This window comes from Ictidomys tridecemlineatus, chromosome 14, assembly GCF_052094955.1.
Source record: "Ictidomys tridecemlineatus isolate mIctTri1 chromosome 14, mIctTri1.hap1, whole genome shotgun sequence".
Lineage (NCBI taxonomy): Eukaryota > Metazoa > Chordata > Mammalia > Rodentia > Sciuridae > Ictidomys > Ictidomys tridecemlineatus.
Window position 1 is genome coordinate 63,267,757 of NC_135490.1, and position 21,350 is coordinate 63,289,106.

At 40.8% G+C, this 21,350-nt stretch overlaps 1 protein-coding gene across 1 annotated transcript in view; it reads right to left on the reverse strand.

Moving 5' to 3' along the window:
• Positions 1–1,151: 1,151 nt before the first annotated feature.
• LOC144370552 (uncharacterized) overlaps positions 1,152–21,350 on the reverse strand; it is a 51,693-nt gene continuing 31,494 nt past the window's right edge. The window contains exons 3-5 of the mRNA XM_078031347.1: positions 11,950–12,071; positions 10,320–10,427; positions 1,152–1,805 (exon numbers count right to left, since the gene is read on the reverse strand). Coding sequence (XP_077887473.1) covers positions 1,798–1,805; positions 10,320–10,427; positions 11,950–12,071 — 238 coding nt within the window. The 3' untranslated portion in view covers positions 1,152–1,797. The remainder of the gene's footprint in view (positions 1,806–10,319; positions 10,428–11,949; positions 12,072–21,350) is intronic.

Here is a 21,350-nt window from a genome sequence, read left to right on the forward strand (position 1 = left end):
GTTTTGGATTGAGAACACCAGAGGAAACCTTCCTGCAATTTTGTGATTTTACAAGTTCCCCTCTATGATGCTGTGCCAGACAAAAGATCCCCCAACTTCTTCCATTTAAAGTCATTAAAATACCTGCTCGGGATGTGTCGACAATAGTGGGTTTCTCACAGCTGGCCAGTGTGCAGAAATTTTCCCCATGTTTGCTTTGGCTACAGCATTCAGAAAGGTGAAGTCACCAGCCCACATCACAGGATAAGGGAAAAAGCCTGGGCTCAAATCCCAAATCAACATCCAAGACTCTGCTCTCGTTTTCTCTGGCAGCCTGCTCCTCTCTGGACCAGTTTTTGTCCCCTAGATGAAGAAACTGGCTATGTTCTTGAAGTCCTCTCCCAAGGGTAAGAGTGTCATCATGCTGCTGTACCCAGCCAGTGTCCCTATGATTCAAGCAGACACACTCTAAATTCTCTGGAAAAGGCCCACAGACTCAGTAGTTGAGTTACAACCCCTGTGAGTTGACTAACCTGTATTTTCTGCTTTTCTGAGAATAAATCAAAATGTGTTGAGTTCTTTGGATGTGCAAACTCAATCACAAATATTCAACTATGAGACGTCATGTATAGACTTAGGTATTTTTCTTCTAGACATTAAAATGACACAATTACCTGGTGAATGCAGGCATAATCCCAATATTTTACTAGCATATTAAGAGTCCAAGCCCTGGCCAGGCGTGGCAGCACATGCCTGTAATCCCAGAATCTCAGAAGGCTGAAGCAGAAGGATTGCAGGTTCAAAGCCAGCCTCAGCAACTCAGGGAGGCCCTAAGCAACATAGTGAGACCCTGTCCCAAAATAAAAAATAAAAAAGAGGCTGGGGATGTGGTTCAATGGTTAAGTGCCCCTGGGGTTCAATCCCTGGTACCAAAAGAAAGAAAAAAAAGAGTCCAGGCCCTCATGGTGGTGTACAATAATCAGTGTGCCTTCTATTTCTCTGAGAGGTTGGCTCCTGCTAAAATTTGTTTATGAAGTTGACACGAGCAAAGGACGGCGGCGAGGTCCTCCGACCGCTCCCGGGTGGTCCTGAAGTCACGGCTGCCCCTGCTCCAGGTAACCTCTCCCGGCCGACGATCCGTGTCTTGAAAGAAGAAGCCGCCACACGCGAGATGCCTTTTCGAATGCCCGGTTTATTCACTCCATCACATCACACGAGGCACAGGAACAGAGGCTGGTGGGACTCAGTTCGCTCGATGTTGACCCACACATAGTGAGTCTGAACTGGCCAAAGAGCTCAGCCTTCCTGGCCTTTAAATACTATAGTTGTTTACAATACTTTAAACCAAAAACATGTTTATTCCATAATTTCTATTTCTTATCCTATCTTAACAGATCGTCTCTATTACATCACATCTTGTTTACATCTTTGCTTATCTTAGAAAATCACACTTGTTTTGTGCTAAAATACCTCAAAACATGTTTACCTTTTATCCTTATCTATTTCACACATTTTCTAGCTTAGGCACCTTTCTTCATCACAACATGTTTACTTCAAACTCTCCTGTCCTTTGTTTATTTCAAACTCTCCTGTAACTCTCCTGTCAGAAGTCCTGACTTTTCCAGACCCGTTTTTTATTTATTAGTTGATTTTTATCACTTCACCATTTATCAGCAAGAAAATATGACATCTAAAATGTGATTTTACTTCCTACATCAGCTTCCAGTGCAAATGTGCGTGAATGGTCACTGGAGGGCTCCACTCCCAAAGTCTTGCAGTCTTTAGGGCCATGCCTTTCAAACGGGAAGACAAACCCTGTTAAGAGACTGAATGAGAAGAGAACACAAAAGGATGAATGCTTGTTGTTCAAGCCCATGGTGTAGGTGAGTACTGTTTTAGGAACATTTGACTATACTTACATGTATATATGTGTGTACTGGGTTTCAATTTTGAATGCCTTGGGTTGGGGGCCTGAAAAGTTTAGAACTATTTTAAAGGCTGGAGATGTAGCTCAGTGGTGGAGTACTTGCAGGAAGCCCTGGGGTCAACCCCTGTATAGAGGTATGGGTATAGGATAGGGAGGTACACAAAATTATTTTGAGAAACTTAAAATGTCATTAAACTTTATGTCACGGAGGGGAGAGATGCTATTGGATTGGCCCAGGGTTTTATAGGAGAGAAAAAATAACTTGTGATTGCAGTATCTAAGTATTTAATATGGTTGTGGGGATTAAACCTGAGACTACTTGTATGGTGAACGTGTGCTCTACACCTAGCTACAAACCTCCCTGTTTTTAAAAGTCAACTATACAGTTAGAACACGTTGTTACTGATGAACAGTGTTTATGATAACTTGAAGAAATTAAAACTTTAGGAATATGAATCTGACTTCAGAAAATGGCATAAAAATTCCTTTGCAACCCTCGACTGCATTGGAGAGAAAAAAAAGAGGAAGTTAGGAGGGGGCACTTATAGGATAAAAGCATGTGGGCCTATTCTAAAAAAGAAAATCTATTTTTTAAAAAGAAGAAAAGCAAAATTTTTCTTTCCTCCTCCCATCCCCAACATACCAACCTCTTTCCTCCTCATGGCCACAGAGGATGGCCTATGAAGATTCAGAACCCCATTTCTGTTTTGCCCCCATTGCCAAAACCTAACCTGCCATGCAGCTAAAAAAAAATGAAACTGGGCTGGGGTTGTGGCTCAGCAGTACAGCGCTCACCTAGCACGTTCAAGGTGCTGGGTTCAATCCTCAGCACCACATAAACATAGATGAATAAAATTTTTAAAAAAATGAAACCTCAGGGCTGTAGCTCCATGGTAGAGCACTTGCCAAACAAGCCTGAGGCCCTAGGTTTCATCTGCAGCACCACAAAAAAGAAAAAGATAAATAAACTTCCTCTGTTTGAAATAAGATTTTTCCTTAATTACAAGTTCTTGTATGCAACTCTCTTGGCACAGTTCAATTCAAGATGATAAATATGTGTATAAGCTATAAACAAGATCTTTTATTTAAATCCTAACTAGATTGGGGTAATTTAATGTTTTCCACCAATGTCACTTCAATTCAGTAACCACAAGTAATTAATACTCATGTGTTAGTTAAACCACCAAGTGACTGAGTCATGAGTTTACCACATATTTTCAGAAATGTGATAAAATTTAAAGTTGAGTCCAAGGCTTTGAATTAAGAAAACGAGTTTCAGGAAACAAGAAGATCATTCATCACAATGTCACATAGATAGAAATCAGAATTCCAGAGGTCTGGTAAAACGATGAGCCTCTTGGGATATTTGTTGAAATACCTCTGGCTTCTCTAAACATTTTAAAATTATTTTAGGATAAGATTATATTTACAGAAAAGTTGCAAAGAAATCTTTCCTTCTTTTATGGCTAGCCCTCAACATTTGCCCTTTCACATCTTGTCCCACTGGTTTGGGATTATTTGCAAAAAAAAATTTCCCAGCCCCTGTTCTAATTCATTCATTATTTGGGCTGGAGGTCTAGCTCAGTGGTGTACAAAGCATCCACAGGTGCTGAGCCAGTGTAGGAACTGGTGGAAGAAACTGCCATTGTTTGTGTCTCTCCCCTTTTTCCTGTCCCCTACATCTCCCTCTTACTTTTTTTTTTTTAAATTTTTAGTTGTAGATGGACAATACCTTTATTTATTTATCTTTATGTGGTGCTGAGGCTCAAACCTAGTGCCTCACATATGCCAGGCGAGCACTTTACCACGGAGCCACAACCCCATCCCCTACATCTCCCTGTTTTGTTCAAACATTTGTACTTATATGGCACAAGAATGGACTATGAACTCTTGGTCCTTACTTTAATGATGATAATTAAAATCAGTGATAGATGACTACCACTTCCTAGTGCGCATGAGACTCTGAGTTCAATCCCCAACACTGCCAAAAGAATTACTGTGCTTATAGCAAAGTGGGCAATGGGCAATCTCTTTTTCAATAAGATATATTTAGTAACTTTTAAAAAATTAGAAAGAATAGCCAAGTGCTGTGGCACACACCTGTAATCCCAGCAGCTCAGGAGCCTGAGGCAGGAGGGTTGGGAGTTCAAAGCCAGCCTCAGCACCTTAGTGAGGCCCTAAGCAACTCAATGAGGCCCTAAGCAACTCAGTGAGAGCCTGTCTCTAAATAAAATACAAAAAAGGCTGGGATGTGGCTCAGGTTAAGTTACCCTGAGTTCAATCCCCAGTACCAAAAAATAAATAAATAAATAAATAATAGTTAGAAGGAATAAATCAATATGAGTTAGTTTTCCCTAAAAGAAAGAAAGCCCTCCTTTGCATATTCTGTGAAAAGACCCCAAGTCAAGGTCAGTTGAGAGCTAGGATCAGGGCCAGAACCTGCTCTCTGGGGCCCCAGGACAATCTGTTTCATTTTGTCTACCTCTTTCCTAGACACCTGTGAAATACCAGGAGTTTGGAACAACTCTATGACTCTATGTTCTCTTTAAAACTGCTCAAGTGTTTGCATATTCTAACATTTTAAATTTACTGTTAAAACTTGAGCTCTTTTCCAATTTCTTCTCAGGTTTCCCTCATATTCCAGTCATATTCTCCTGACATAGCTATTCTCCTGATTTATTTGGACATAGTCCTATATTGAGGAACGATTCTTTTTATGGGATTCTTATTTGAAAGTCTACCATCCAAATTGACATTTGGTTGAGCCCTCTATGAAATTAGATCATAGGCACAATGAAGAAAAAAAAAGAATAGAATTATGACGCCCTAAGCAAAAATATAGTTGTACCTTTGTATGCATAACTTTGTAAGTCAGTGTTCATGTTCATGGACACATGATCCTCAGAATCCATTTGGCTGCAGGCAAATGCTTTTGGGCTGTTTGGGAGACAACATGAGTGAGGGGGAGGGAGGCATGTGTATCAGGAGGAAATTTAGGTAGCATCTGTACATCTGTAGATTCCAAATGGGTACATTTCATTTCTGTAGGTGGATCAAATTCTGAGCCTATCTGTGCCTTTGGACATTGCTCTGCCTTTTTTTGTTTGTTTGTTTGTTTGTTTTAATTCTGGAAAAATCCTAGCTCTGGTCTCTATATAACCAATGCCAATAATTTAATAGTCTGACAGTTTTTCTACTTTGTCTGGAAAAGTACTATCTTACAATGTAAGTCTAGTCCATTTTTATTTTTAATTTTTTTGATCAGCAACTATTATTTGAGTTTATTTATAATTCTACTTTTTTTTTTCTAGAAAAGATTTAAGGGAGTTTGCAGGCATATGAAACTCTCATGTCACTTAAGATTTCAGATAAAAGTGATTATGACAAAAGACTTGGTTGATGCTTTGGGGACTAGTCATTGCCACCCCACCCACACGAAGGGCATGACCAAGCCATCATCCTGTCATCACTATCAATGAGATCGGTCTGAAATGATTTAGCAAATCACTCCTCTGAAGTATCTTTCTTTTGCCTCCATCCATTTGTTACTTAATTTAACAAACATCATTTGAATGCCTTTTATGTTAGAAGGGCCAGATTTAAAGTTGCATGAATAGATATAATTCTTGCCCTTGACATATCCATTATCTAATTGGGGAAATCAGCAAACTGCAGACCAGAACCAAATCCAGCTCACTTCCTATTTTTATATGATCCTCAAGCTAAGAGTGGGATTTGCAATTTTAAATGCACCCACCCCCCCAAAGAAGCATAATATTTCATGTCATGTGAAAATTATATTAAATTCAAATTCAGTGTCCTTGGAATAAACTTTTATTGTAACACAGCCATGCTCATTCATTTACACTACAGCAGCAGAATTGACAGTGGCAAGAGGGACCATAGGGCCCAGCACATCTATTTGGTTTACTATCTGGTACTTTGCAAAAAAATTCCCCAGCCCCTGTTCTAATTCACTCATTATTTGGGCTGGAGGTCTAGCTCAGTGGTAGAGTCCTTGCCTAACATGTATGAGGCTCTGGATTCTATTGCCAGCACCATAAGAAAGAAAAATTATCACTTAAAAATGATTCATTGACTATCTACAATATTGTTTGTGGGAGGTTTCTTGGTGTTTAGTTCTACTGTTCTCAGTGCTGGAATTATGAAGTTCCTACCCTAAATGAGCTTATACTGAAGGACAATAAAAGTTGGAGATAACACAGATGGGTGAGCTAATATGAGCACCCTTGAAGCTTTCTTGGCCTGTTTCAAAGTCTCACATTTTTTTTCTGACTAAGTGCTAATACACTGTATCCATAAAAAGTGTGTGTGTGTGTGTGTGTGTGTGTGTGTGAGAGAGAGAGAGAGAGAGAGAGAGAGAGAGAGAGAGAGAGAGAGAGAGAGAGAAGATGTCCTTGGAAGATGTCCTTAATGGTATTATGTGTATTTACTTAGGTCTACAGACTTTATAGACAACGTGTATTATCATCCCTATTTTACAGATGAGGAAACCAGACCTAAGCTAGCATGTGGCAGAGTCAAGCTGGCACTCAGACCATCTGTGCTTTGAAGATATCATGAATAATCCTCATCTGCACTACATTCCCCCTTAGGCAGAACAGTAAGAATGTATACGCAGTCCCACAGGGCACCCCCTTCTCTTCATTTAAGAAAGCGTTGAATGATGCTGTATGTATGTTTTTGGCTGAGTTATTACTTATGGATTTCCTTGACTCTCGAAGATACAAGTTGGATTGATTTCGAATCTCCATTCTATGGCTTATGCAATGTTCGATGCCCTCCCTAGATTGCTAATTCTAGGTAGGCTTGTCTTCTTATGGTGGGCTTTCAACCCAGCTTCCTTCCTCCAGTGGGTTCTTATTATTTTGTGTCTAATTGCTATCTCTAATCTCTATACTTGTGTGGACTCAAATATGGACATTAGCATCTTTTTAAGAAAATGTTCACCAAAATAATAAAAAGAATACAAAAATTCCATGGATGTACAACTACTATAAAACAAGTTAAATTCATAGGACTGCAACTTAAATCTGAATATTAGACATGCCTAGTAATATTTAGTACTTACTGAATGCTTATCATGCTCTGGGGCTAGACTAAATATTTATTGCAAAATAAACCTCTCCATAAGAAATACAAGGAGTCCACATTTTTCAGTCCCCCCAAATGCAGGGTTGTATTATCATGAGGTTAATGAAATAACTAGGGTAAGCTTGCCCAACTTGCTGGCGAGGCATACCAAAGACCCAGCTCTGCTATCTGATTCCATCCTATGGTTTGGCACCATCCACCTGACCACTCTGACTGAAATACCAGTAGGGCCAGTCTGGTGTTGTGGTGAGCTAGACTTCTGGAATGATAGAGGTGACTTTAAGAAGCTCCTAGTGAGAGGGTTCCAGAGAGATGGTCTGGGAGACTCTTGGAGATGCACAGTGCCTGTCCTGTCTTCTATTGTTTCACACTTTCCTCCACACTTTGTGCGTTGTGGCAGGTGTCAGAGATGTGAATCTAGGTGACTTAATTTGGAATCCCTATCTTCAGTCGCACTGCCTAGACCACCCCATTCCCCTTCTAAGGTTTATCTATTTCAAATCACAATAGCAAACAAAAATTCCTCCATATGATCTGTCTTTTTCAGGGTTTGTTTTCAGTCCTATCACTTCATACCTAAATGTCCTTAAAAAACAACTCTCCAACTCTCTCCTTTAGAAGGATTCCTGCAGAGGATTTTTTTTTTTTTTTTTTGCTGAGAAGCAACGTGGAACGCAGAACCTTATACATGCTGAGCACATACTCTACCACTGTGCTATGTCCCCAGCCAGAGGACTTAAAAAAACAAAACAAAAAAATTTTTTTAATACTAAAAGATAACCTTGAATCCACTGTAATTTATATTTTCAAAATAGCCATTTACAGATTTTAGTGACCTATTAGTAATAAATCACCTGCAACATACCACTGAGCAATTGAGAAGCACAGCTCTAATTTTCTACTTTTGCACATTTGTTAGATTATAAGTTAATTTCAGGAGCACTCTTTCTGCATTTGTCACCTCATAAGTAGAACTCCTGACACAGGCTTCTTGGATATTATAGACTAAAAAGAGACTCCTGAACCTCCTTTCTGGGATTTGATATCACAGAAGGTGGGTAGTGAAGTGAGTGTTCCTCCACTGTCCTCTTTAGCACTGGGTTATAATCTTTGCCAGATAAGTGGCCAAGTTGTGATTTGACAGAGAACAAAATCCTGGATGAGCCATTATTTGAACCCCACAAACACTTAGAATGGAAAGCTTTGCTTCCTACATTTCTGAAGTCATCTGGTCAGTCTTTTTGCCTCTTTTGTTTTCTTTGCCAAAGTGAGGTCCTAAAGGGCCACAGCTGCTATATGACCCCAAGTGACCACTAAATTAGTGACTAAGTCTTTAATGACCCAGAAAGTCCCAAGCTCAGAAAAATCAAGGAAGAGAATTGGAAATGCATATCTGGAAGAGAATTGGAAATGCAAGGGCAGTAGCAATTCGTGATAGTGGTCTGGCTCTGCTGGGCAGTGGGTAACTTTACTGGTTTGGGAATTGATTTGTTAAATTTTCTTTTCTATCTTTCTATTGCCAGCCAGTGCACATATTATGATCATCTGAGGTCATATTAGAAGACAGAGTCTTGAAACAAGCAGCTGAGTATGTCCCAGAGAAGGTGAGGAAAGCCCAACAGAAATAAAGAGGGAATCCATAGGACGTGCTGCTTCTAGAATTCTCATTCAGAGGCACAAGTTTAAAGATAGAGGATTCTATTTTCCTCTCTATTGGTCTGATCATAATACTTAGTTCTGCAGTAAATAATATTTTCAGGGTTGGGGATGTGGTTTAGAGATAGTGCACTTGCCTGGCACGTGTAAGCCTTGGGTTCCATTCCTAGCACTGAAAAAATATATATATATATATATATAATATATATATATATATATTATATATATTATTATATATTATATAATTATATATATATAATATATATATTCCTGTTTTTTGCTCTTCAGTTTTAGAATAAACCTATAGACAAAGCATAGACGATTTATGAATGCCTTGCTGCCCAGTTCCCCGGTTCTGGCAGTTTCTAGAAGCTGTTCATTTAAGTAAGGTTAATGTTTTGTTTTATTATTTATTTGAAGTACAGGGGATTGTGCCAAGGGCTTTGTGAGTGCTAGAAAAACACTCTACCATTGATCTAAGTCCCCAGCCCTTTTTATTTTATTTTGAGACAGAGTCTCACCAAATTGCCTGGCTGGCCCTGAGTTTGGGATCCTCCTGCCTCAGCCCCCTGAGGAGCTAGGATTGCTTTTGTGTGTGTGTGTGTGTGTGTGTGTGTGTGTGTGTGTGTGTGTGGTGTTGAGGATTCAACCCAGGACCTTGTGCGTGTGAGGCAAGCACTCTACCAACTGAGTTATATCCCCAGCCCAGGATTACTTATTACGTAGCATCTGATGGGAATTCAGTATACATTATAGTTATAGAAAACAAGTTAGGAACGTAGTACAAGTTGGACACAGAAATGTCTCCTGCCTTTATTCTGTAAAGTAGGTATGAAAGAGTAATTAAAACAAATTACTAATATTTAGGCCTTTTGCAAGCTGATAATAATTATTACATTTTGAAATTGCAACCACAGTTTCAAAGGATAAAAGCACAGAGATTTGTCACAGTGAGTCTACATTCACTGGACTTCAAAATCCACAGTGTTACAAGCAGAGAGCTAAAGTTGGAACTGGGCTGAGCAACTTGAAATGCCAGAGTAGAAAGGAGTTTGGGACATGCCACCCCTAAATATGCTGCTTTAGCATATTGATTGTTTGGGGCTAAGGGTGCTTTGAAAGCAGCAGCCAGAGATGGGGGTGGAAAGCAACTTGGAGGACCAGGGTTCCATCCCCAGCACTGCCAAACAAAAAACAAAGCCCAGCAGGTGCAAGATGACACTCTGAGTCCCCTTTTCTTCTAGAAAGCAAGGGATGAAACTCCTATGTGAAAGATGATTCATCCCCCTACCAGGAGGAAAGAAATATTCTTATCACCAGAGACAGAGAGTCAAGGCCAAGAATCTGTACCAACAAACCTTGTTAAACTAACCCTAATCTTCCAAGTTACTTTTCCATAAGTTACTACTCTTTGCCCACCTTGGTCTCTTAAGTATTTGGTTCTGTGTTTTTTGTTTGTTTGTTTGTTTGTTTTGCAATACTAGGTTTTAAACACTTTGCCACTGAGTCACATCTCCAGTCCTATTTATTTATGAGACAAGTTCTTGCTAAATTACTGAGGCTGGCCTCAAACTTGCCATCCTCCTGCCTCAGCCTCACAAATAGCTTCAATTCCAGGTGTGTACCACTGTGCCTGGCTTACCTCTTCTTTGGGTATTCTTTTTTCTTGTGAAGGATCCCATGTACATGTAAATACAATCTGTTTGCTCTTCTGAGTTAATCCATCTTATGTCAGTCTCAGAGGGGGACCCTAAGAGAGTAGAAGAAATTTTTATCTCCCCTATAGTATTTCTTTATACTTCATTTTTAAATCAAACTCATTTTTAACTAGTACATAAAAACACAAAAATTATACGCATTAATGAGGTAACATAATGTTTTCTTCCATGTATACATTTTGTAATGTTTAAATCAGGTTAAACATACTTACTTTTCAAACATTTATTCTATTTTTTTAAAAAATATATTTTTAGTTGTAGGTGAACACAATACCTTTATTTTATTTTTATGTGGTGCTGAGAATCGAACCCAGTGCCTCATGCATGCTAGGTAAGCGCTCTACCCCTTGAGCCACAACCTCAGCCCACATTTATTCTTTATTTAGGGTAAAATCTCCCACAGTACTGATAGCAGAAAATGAATAATTAAAAGTTCCCTATCATGTAATTTATTGGCCAAAGTAATACCCCTTTCTGCTGATCAGAAAATATTATTGCCAGAGGGTAAGACCGTAGAGATGGTCTAGTCCCAGCCTATTATTTTACAGATGAGAGATCAAATGACCCGTCCAAGGCCACATACAACTTTGTGGCAGTGGTATGACTATTCCTTAGGTATTCCCCCCATTCGACTGTTTTACATTTTGGAATACACAGAAGAAAAATAAAGGCTATTTCTCAGTTTTAAAGAGGAGGGGCTGACTAGTGGTGTAAGTAGTACAGCATTTACCCAGCGTGTGTAAGTATAAGGCTCGGGGTTCGTCTCCAGCACTTCTTTCCAAAAAAAGAGAAGAGGTGACCCATTATCTTGATAGATGTACTGTAGTTAATGCAAATGGCATCCCTGGAGCTATACCTTGGCCAGCCTATGTGTTGAGGAAGCCCTGATAAATGGGGAACCAAGATAGTCTATATAAGGAAAATCAAACCAAACTAAATAAAGTTTCAATAGAAACATTAAGTGGGCATAGTGGTACATGAATGTTGTCCCAACTACTTAGGAGGCTTAGGTAGGAGAATGGCTTGAACCCAAGAGTTCAAACCCAACCTGGGTAAAACAGTGAGACCCTGTCTCAAAAACAGAACAATACAAAACAAAAACAAAAACAAACAAGAAAAAAAAAAAAAAAAGCCAAGCACGGTGGCACATGCCTGTAATCCCAGCAGCTCAGGAGGCTGAGGCAGGAGGATCATGAGTTCAAAGCCAGCCTCAGCAACTTAGCAAGGCCTTAAGCAACTCAGTGAGACCCCGTCTCTAAATAAACTAGAAAAAAGTCTGGGGATGTGGCTCAGTGGTTAAGTGTTCCTGGATTCAATCTCCAGTACAAAAAAAAAAAAAATCATATGTATATACGTATATATGTTTTTGGTTTTTTTTGTGTGTAATTATACACACACATATATATACATATACATATATACATACATATACATATATATTTAATCGCAATATTTAAAAAAAAAGACAAGGGAAAGGTTACTCTCATGGCAATTGAGGTTACTCTCAAAGAGTGATTGAGCTATTGGCTAAAGAAGGGAACTGAGTTTCCCTACCTTTCCTCTGGTGACTGACAGCCTTCTTTAAGTCTTGAAATAGAAATCCATCTCCCTTTGGCTTGGCTTCGGGGCAAGTGCTCCCCTTGTCCAGGCAGCTCTGTCCTCCCTGCAGATGCCCTCTGGACAGAACACAACACTCATCTACTGGGATGGGCTTGGGATTCCCTACTTCTGCTGTTCTAGGTCACCTCAGTAGGCCTGGCTTTGGCTGCAGAGCAGGGAAGGTAACCTTGAGAAGTAGACATTTCAGAAACTGGGGAAAATACTTTAAGGAACAGTAGAATCAGTTTGAATTTGAGCTGTTGAGAAATGGGGAAGTTGGTGAAAGAGAATAGAAGTGGGGGTTTTAGTGAAGGGAACATACTAGGAATCAGTTTGACTGGACACTTGAAAGAAGTTTCCTTAAAATGTGAAAACAATTTTGCAGAGGAATGTTTACACAAAAACCAATCTAAAGAAAAAACAACTTACACACTAGAAGCTAAATGTCACTTGATTCCCAAAGGGAATGAGCTCAGAAGTTAAAAGGGGAGGGATGCTCTCCAACTATTAAATGTATTTTTAAAGGCCCTTTTGGGTTTAAATTGGTTCCAGGAAGAAGACAGGCCCTTATCCCAGGAGAGGTATCTTTGAAAAGGCTAATAGAAGGTTGGAGATGCTTTCTATTGAGCATGGCATAGCGGGTGCAGAAGGTTAACCAGAAATATTCTGTCCATGGTGGTTTCAGCCGATTTTGAGATCAAACATTTGAAACTTGCAAAACTCCCTCTGGGGTTGCCTTTGTTTATCCTGCTTTCCTGGCAGCCATTGGAGTTCAGACAGAGTGATGTCACTGGAGGAACTTGGAAAGCAAGCCCAAGTTTTCTGCAGTGTAACTTTGGAATCAAAACCAGTCACACGGGTGGGTTTGCAAGTGTGGGAAGTAGACCCTGAGCAGCAGCAATGAGGGAGTTGAAAACGCAACTGCCCCAAGGCAAGCTGCTGGATGGTCAGTGCTAGGGAGGGAAACCGGGCTTTTAGTGCTCTTATTCTGAACTTGGAATATAATTAACCTTGCAAGTATAAAAATCACTCCAAAAATGAAGCTGACTTATATACTGAATTTAGAACAGGAAACCTAATCTCCTCAACCAGCACACAAAATCTAGACCTCTGAGCAACTTGCCACCACCCAAGGCCATCAAATTCAAAGGGTGTATGGGGGTGGGGATTGGGGTGGTTGCTGCCACCCAGCCAGGAGAAAAGGCTGGCTTGGGAAACCTGAGTTCAGGAACTAATGGGTAGAAACTCTCAAAGGTATTGTAATTGGGGGGGACTTTTACTTCCCTTTATGCAAAACCTCCAACTTCCTCCCAGCTACAAGCCAGTGCCTAAAGCTTCATTTGTTTGCTCTGGGAGCGCCATTGTCACTGTGCTTTAGGAAAACAGCAATGGCTAGGCAGAAGGGTTCATTTTATTGGAGGTGATCTAGAAGTAATTAGGCAATTCTATCTAACCTCTCTATTTCCTGCTTTCGTCTTACCTACAACCCATTTCTCCCTGCCTTGTTTTTTTTTTAATAAAAAAAAATATCCAGGGCTGAGGATATATAGCTCAGTGGCAAAGAACATGTTTTATCATGCATGAGACCTGGGGTTCCATCCATAGCACCAAAAAAAAAAAAAAATCTCCCAAGTACTTTCAGACTAAGTAGATGGTCAGCCACTGACTAAGTCTTCAGCAGTTTCATTCATTCAACAGAACTTCACCAAACTGCTTCTGCCATCCAGGAGTAAGGCCTAGTCCCTTGTTGCCTCCTGGGTGGAGTCAGAGGTAAACCACTCAGGGCCACTCTGGTAATTAGGCCTTCATAGGAGGTTCACAGTGAGGCCATGGCAGCCTGGGGGCAGGTGCCTGTCAAGGAGAGGAAAATAAGGGGTGTACTTTCCTTATAGGGAGACCTCTGTGGACAGAATGTAGGTGAGATGGGACAGAGAAAGGTCACTCTAAATCCAGGGAAAGCATGTGCAGAGGAACTAAGTGAGAGAAGTCATGCCTGGGAAGTCAAGGAGCAGCAGGAAATAAAGTTGAGATTAGCAATGCTGAGCACTGACATAAGGCCTTGAGGCAGGAGACTTGAAATGCTCAGACATCTGATTTGGAGTGGAAAGAATAGATAAGTGCATTGGTGAGCCTGCAGGCAAATTGGGTGGGGTCCCCCAAATGGTTTCTTAGCAAACTTTGTCCCACTTTGACAACCTTTAAATTCTGGAGCAGATGACCCCTCGCTGAGATGGAGATTATCCCTCTGAGATGAGCTGTGCAGAAGACCTCTCTATGTTCTTTACACAGAGCTGTGAGTCAGTCCATTCCTAGGACTTTTCTTAAACCTCTAAATTAAGTTCCAGGTGGGGGACCTGAAATAAACCTGTCTTTCTTTCTGTTTCTTTTTTAACTGGTCAATGGAGTATTACATCAGTATTTATTAAAGTTTTAATTACAATCAAGTAAAAATCAGATATTTTTAAAAAATTAGACCTTTTAATAGTACAAACTAGGCGTGGTAGCATATGCCTGTAATCCTAGCTACTCCAGAGGCTGAGGCAGGGGATCACAAGTTTGAGGTTGACCCCAGCAACTTAGGGAGACCCTGTCTCAAAATTAAAAAAAAAAAAAAGCCTAGGGATATTGCCCAGTGATAAAATACCCCTGGATTCAATCCCCAGTATCATGCCCCACCCCCCCAAAAAGAAAAGGGCCATATCTTAGAAAGCTATTATTCTTTCCCTGTAGGATCAATCTCTTTTGCTGAGATAAGCATTACTGATTCTGAGGAACCTAGGACATTTCTAACACTGTGGTAGTGGTTCTCAAAGTGTGGTCCCCAGACCAGCAAGAGCAGCATTGCATGATAACTTCAGGAATGCATATTCTCAAACCCTACTCCAGACGTACTGAATCAGGAGCTGTGGGTCCAGCTAGTATTTCATCAAGCTCTCAGGCAGTTCTGATGCAAGGCTAAAGTTTGCAAACCACTTCCCCATGATGTCACCTACTCAAAGGAGCTACATGGAGAACTGAATATTCTTTTATTATTATTATTATTATTATTATTATTATTATTATTATTATTATTATTATTATTATTATTTTGGTAATAGGGGATGGAACTCAGGGCCTTGCACATGCTAGGCAAGAGCTCTACCATGGAGCTATATCCCTAGATCTGTTTTTGTTTTCTTAAGGGACAGAAAATCTTTAAGCCTAGTCAAAGTTACCACCAAGCAACTTTGAAGTTCCATGCAACAGACATGGAGCAATCTAACTATCTTTTTTTAAAATAGAAATCTACCAAATGATTTTAAAAACTACATACATTGTACTCTCTGAGCAAAGGGAGGAGAAAAAAGGCACAAAGGTCTGGCCTATGGTAAGATTCTGCCATCACTGACATTATCATTTTTAAAAAAATTTAATGCAAATGATAATCATTTACAAAAAGCGATGACCTCATATATATATGTGCAATTACTATGTGTCATTTTTTAAAAAAATTTAAGTCTACCTATGAGAATCCAGAGGGCTCACTGAGAATTATTTTTGTGTGTCCTAAGGCTCTTGCCCACAAGTGACCTTCTGTATGGTTGAGTCAAAACTTGAACTTAAGAAGCAATTATGGTCATTGGGGAGCTCGGTTGCAGAGCTTAAGCTCCCCAGTCTTAACAAGGGGGAATTGAATCCCCAGCACTAAAAAAAGAAGAAACCAAAGAGTCCTCCTTTAGCTTTCATTCAGAGAACTTTTGTTTTCACTCCTCACCCAATCAAATGCTACCAGATATGCAAAGTCACCCCTCCTTTCATCTCCCTTGTCTCTTAACCTAACAGCAATTTCCCAGCCTACTTTGCAGAGCCCCAAAGGGACCTCAGGCTTGCCAAACCCTAAATTCTGCCAGAATGAAGCGGAAGTTTCTTAGGAACGGGCCCCACAGACCCCCTGGCTGTTCAGTCATGTGTCCCTGGGCAGGAACACCTGGCTGTCCCTCCAGGGCTACTGAGGACATTATACTACTCCATGGTCAACCATCCCAGGAATTTGGGCCTCCTGGATTTGTCCCATGCAACTGGGAAAAGGGGCTTTTAGTGCTCCAACTCCAAGAACTCTGACCTTTAATTCAGGAGCACTGGCCCATCTTATCTCCAAAAGGGAGTTTTTGAGGATATGGCAACTGCTGCATTAACAGATGACTCTAGGAAGGAAAGGAAAAGGCCTGTTCTAAAAATACATGTACCGTTCCTGGATGATGCACCGGCCTCCTCCCCACTCCCACCCCAATCACCCTTGTGACTCTCGAGCAGAGCAGCCTCAAGCCAAGGGATTAGTGCAATCACAAGGTCAACAATAGATACCCCATCCATAAATACTCCTGGAGAGCTTTAGTCATTGACTAGGAGCCAGGAAGGGAAAAAAGAAGAGGGAGGTGGAGAGAGGGTTGGCAGCCTGCTGGGGCTAGCTTCAAACAGCTACAGTAATTTTTTTTTTTTAAACCTGATTTTCCACTAGAATGTAGAGATCTATGGAGGGAGTATAGCTAGGAGAGAAAAAAGAACAATTACCACAAAAATGCTTTTTTTAATGGGTAGTATCCTGATCTTCAGAACATAGATCGGTCCCCCAATTCTTTGTTAAAAGAAAACCAGGAGCTGGTACTACTGGCAATTTCAGAATCTCTGTTATTAGTCAGAATGTTAAATTTATGTAACAGGAAGAGAAAGCAGGGTTCCTGCATTGATAAAGTTGGAAGATCATTTAGTTTCTAATCTCCTGGGATTCATGGACCTACAAACCAGGAGGTGATTTGTTGGAAGGGTCTGTTCTGTGGGAACTGAGGTCCTCGCTTTCTTGTCTGTCATGTGCACTTCTGGGGTTGCAATGCAGATGAAGACAGTGAGGTTGGCTGAGGAAGACATGAAACGCTCCTCCGTGTGGGAGCGAGTTGCCTAACAGCATTGTTCCTAAATAAAGAAGGCCTTGATGTACTGGTAACCACACCACAGAACTGATATTCTGCATCTTCACCAGACAGAGGGGAGGACTGGGGGCGGATCGGCTTTACTGTCACCAGCAGAGACAACTTCCAGAGCAGCTTGGATGAATCATCTGGTGCATACACACACACCCCAAAAATTTTAAATATGGATGAAGGGGGTGGGGAGTTGCCAACTAACAGAAGCTGAATGTTAGGTACATGATTTTCGGACCTGGTGTATCTAATTCTGTCTTCAGTTATGGATTCTTTTAGTCCCTTTTGAGTGAAATTATAAGTGACTTACCTAAGGACCACTAGAACTAAACTTATTCTAGAAAAAGCTTAGAACCTAAGTGATTTTAGTGATGTGGCTACTGTAGACACCTAATCAAAGAACAAATCAGCTAACTGGACATGGTCACTAATGTAATGAATATCAAATGTGCTGTGGCTTGGGTCTGGAATGTCCCTCAGGTAAAGACTTACCTGTTATAGGGTTGGTCCCCAGCCTGTGGGACCATTGGAAGGTGCTGGATCCTTTAGGAGGTGGGGGCTAATGGGAGGAAGTTAGACACTGGGGATGTGCTCTTGAAAGGGATATTTCGACCTCTGTCCCTTCTTTTTTCTCTCTCTGCTTCCTGGCCACCATGAGGTGAGCAGTTTTGCTCCGCCACGCTCTCTAGCCAGGATGCTCTGCCTCATCATAGGCCCCCAAACAAAGGACCAACCAACCATGGACTGAAATTTCTGAAACCATGAGCCAAAATGAATATTTCCTCCTTTAAATTAATTTATCTCAGGTATTTGTCATAGCAATGGAAAGCTAGCAAGGAGATTTTTTCTAATAAACAAAACCACCCATATGTATCAGCCAAGACCCCGACAGGTAAAACTTTCCAATTTGATAGTTTCATAAAGGGGTTGTTTACAACAGTCTGAGTGGGGTTTGGCTGTACAAAGGGGGAGACCCTGTTACTACCCTTGTGGCCTAAGAGGTCAGTGGAGAGAGCTGAGTGGAGGGAGCCACTACACATTGCTGTCACGATGTACTGTGTGGTGCCACAGGCCTAAAGCAACAGGGCCTCCTGACCATGGACTGCAACCTCTGAAACTGTGAGTCAAAATAAACCTTTCGTCCTTCATGTTGATTATCTCAGGTATTTTGTCCCAATCACAGAAAGCTGATTAAGACAAAATTTTATTAACATCTTTGTTTTTCTTCTAAAAACCCAGGTTCTTAGTTCCAGAGAGAATTTGTGTTTTACTTGGTATGCAGAGCAAAGATTTAGAACCCTGCCCGCCAACCTGCTGCTCGTTTGGTCTCTCTGTCAGAGGCAGGGTATGACAGTGGGTGGACAACAGAGTTGACAAAAAAAATAGTGTCAGTTCTTATTCACAGAAAAAAGGACTAAAGACATGGCTCAGTATAGAGCATGAGCTCAGTATGTGAAAGGGCCTGGGTTTAATCCCCAGCAACACAAAACAACATATCCAAGAAAAAAAATGCTATAGAATTAAATTTTCATTTGCCTTTAGAGACACAGGTCCTGTGTCCACAGAAAAGTTTAAAGATTGTGATCAATCAAATGAGAATGTAGGAAACTTTTGTCTTAAGAGACTCAGAAGTCAGCAACCAGTCAAACACGGCTGTGAAGGGTTTTAGAGTATGCAATTGGAGATATGTAAGTAACGATTCCATATGAGGTGATATTTTATCTATATTAAATGTCTTGCTAGGATCTAAGCAGCCAAAATTCCATATGCTGTTCCAGCCACAGACACTTTACACAAGTTTAGTATATACAATGAAGTGCCTGTCCTGCTCTGAAGACACCATGTCTTTTTTATCAAATTATTGGTGAGTCAAGACATAAATGAAAAGAGTCAATTGAAATTTTATACCATTAAGAGAGGAGAGACACTAACTTAAACTTCACCAAGAAGCCACATTTTGCCTACCATTTAAGATCAACTTGTTATAGTTTGGTTCCAGAATGTTCCCTGAAAGCTCATGTGTTAAAGGTTTGGTTCCCAGTGCAGTAGTGTTTGGAGATGGGTATCTGGGGAAGTGATTGGATGATGAGGGCTCTGATTTTTCTCAATAGATTAATCTATTGATGGGTTCACAATTGGATCATCGGGGGTGGTAGAAATGATTGGATGTAGGGCCTAGTTAGAGGAAGTAGGTGACTGGGTGCATGCTTTGGAAGATATATCTTCTCACCCCCATTCATTCTACCCACCCCCCTTTCTCCTTCTCCTTTCCAACTAACATGAGGTGAACAGCTTTGTTCCCCCACACCCTTCTTTCAAGATGTTCTGCCTCAACACAGCCCAGAAACAACAAATCCAGCTCATCATGAACTGACACCTCTGAAACCATGAGCCAAAATAAATCTTTCCTCCTTTAAGTTGTTTTTCTCAGGTATTTTGTCACAGCCACAAAAAGCTAACATCCAAGTAAAGTCCTCACAAATAAGGACTTATGGAAGAATGAATCATGATTATCTGTAGCCTGATTTAAAGTTTTCAAAGCTTTCTTCAGAAGTTGGTAACGATGACATCACACGACAGCTCCAGTCAGCTGCCCTCTACTAAGGACTGCTTCTTGCAATCCTAGTGCAAACAATGACCTCTTCTTGGCAAAGCCCCTGAGTAAGCTGTTGCAGCTGCAGCTCTTTGGGGAAAAAGAATTCATTCCTGCTGATCTTCTTCATGGGGAGTATATGCTCCTTTGGTGTTGATTTGGATCTAGAATGTGCCCCAAAGGCCCACATGTTGTAGGCTTGATTCCTAGCCTGTGCTGTTATTGGGAGGTGGTGGAACCTTAAGGGGGGGGGAGCTACTGCAGGGAAATTAGGTCATGGCAGGGGTGTGCCCTTGAAGGGGATATTGAGACTCTGGCCCCTTCCTCTCTCTCTTTGCTTCCCAGTTGTCATGAGGTAAACAGCCCTCTTTGCCATGCATTCCTGACCATGATATTCTACCTTGCCCACAGGCCTAAAACCAACAGAGCCACTAACCATGGTCTGAAATCAAAATGAAACATTCCTTATAATTTGACTGTCACAGGTGTTTGTTACAGTAATGGAAGGCAGACTAGCACCTTATCTCATTATGACTTTTTTCAGTAAGAACTCTTAAAAGCGTAATCAGTGATAGCAGTTCCCAGCCCTGTCCAGCAAAAGTGCATAGGCAACACTGGTCCTGTTCCATGGCTCAGTGATGTGTTTGTAAGCTTCTCAACACTCTGACTAAAATACCTGACAGGAACAACTTAGAGTAGGAAAAGTTTCATTTGGTAGGGGTTTCGGGGTTTCAGAGTTTCAGTCCGTGGTCAGTCAACTCCATTGCTCTGGGCCCAAGATGAAGAAAAACCTCATGGTGGAAGGGCATGGTAGAGAAGCACTGCCCTACTCATGGCAGCCAAGAAGCAGAGAGAAAGGGGATGTGGCCGCCGGGAAATTGAACCCTTCCAGAGAAAGCACCCAGAGACCCGTGTCTTCCATTTATAACCCACGTGCCTACAGTTACCACCCAGTTAGTCTATGCAAATTAGGATGGACTGACTATGTTCCAGCTCTCATAATCTATTCATTTCACCTCTGAGTATTCCTGAATTGACACAAGAGCTTTTGGAGGACACCGCATATCCACAATCACAACAAACTAACATTGCCACCTCTTTGCTCCTCCAAGCCAATTTTGTCCCACCTGTTTCTAAGCTGCAGTTGCTGAACAGGTTGGAATAGGCAAACATTCCCAATTTCACTCTCAGTCCATGGCAAGTTTGAAATGACTCTGAACAATTGGTGGTCATTTTCTGATTCTCACCCATATTTGTGGCCCACCTCGGGATAATCAGGCAAAGTACTGGCACCTTCCACAACAATATTATAACACAATATCGAGCCACATATTGACCTTACACTTCAAGGTCAAGGAACCTTGAAAAAAAACTCCCTGTAACAAATCACCCAGGACTCGATTATATAGTCCTAGGTTATCTAGTTATGTTTTACATATTATTGTGACAATTGATGAAAATCAATTAATGTTTTCTAGATCTACCTTCCTGAGGTAGTTACTTCACCCCCACAAAGATCACTATTATTCTATTTTCTGTTGCTATTAATAAGTTATTTTATTGACATAATAAGCATACAGATTCATGGGGAGTTTGTGAAAATTTGATACATGTATATAATGTATAATGATAAAAACTGGAAAGTCAGCATTCCCATCTCCTTAAACATCAAATATTTCTTCCTGTTGGGAATCGTAAGTTTCCAACTCCTCTCTTCTAGTTCTTTATAACATATAATAAGTTGTTATGAACTATCATCACCTCACTGTTCTGTAGAATATTTACTCATTTTCTCTCACCTACAC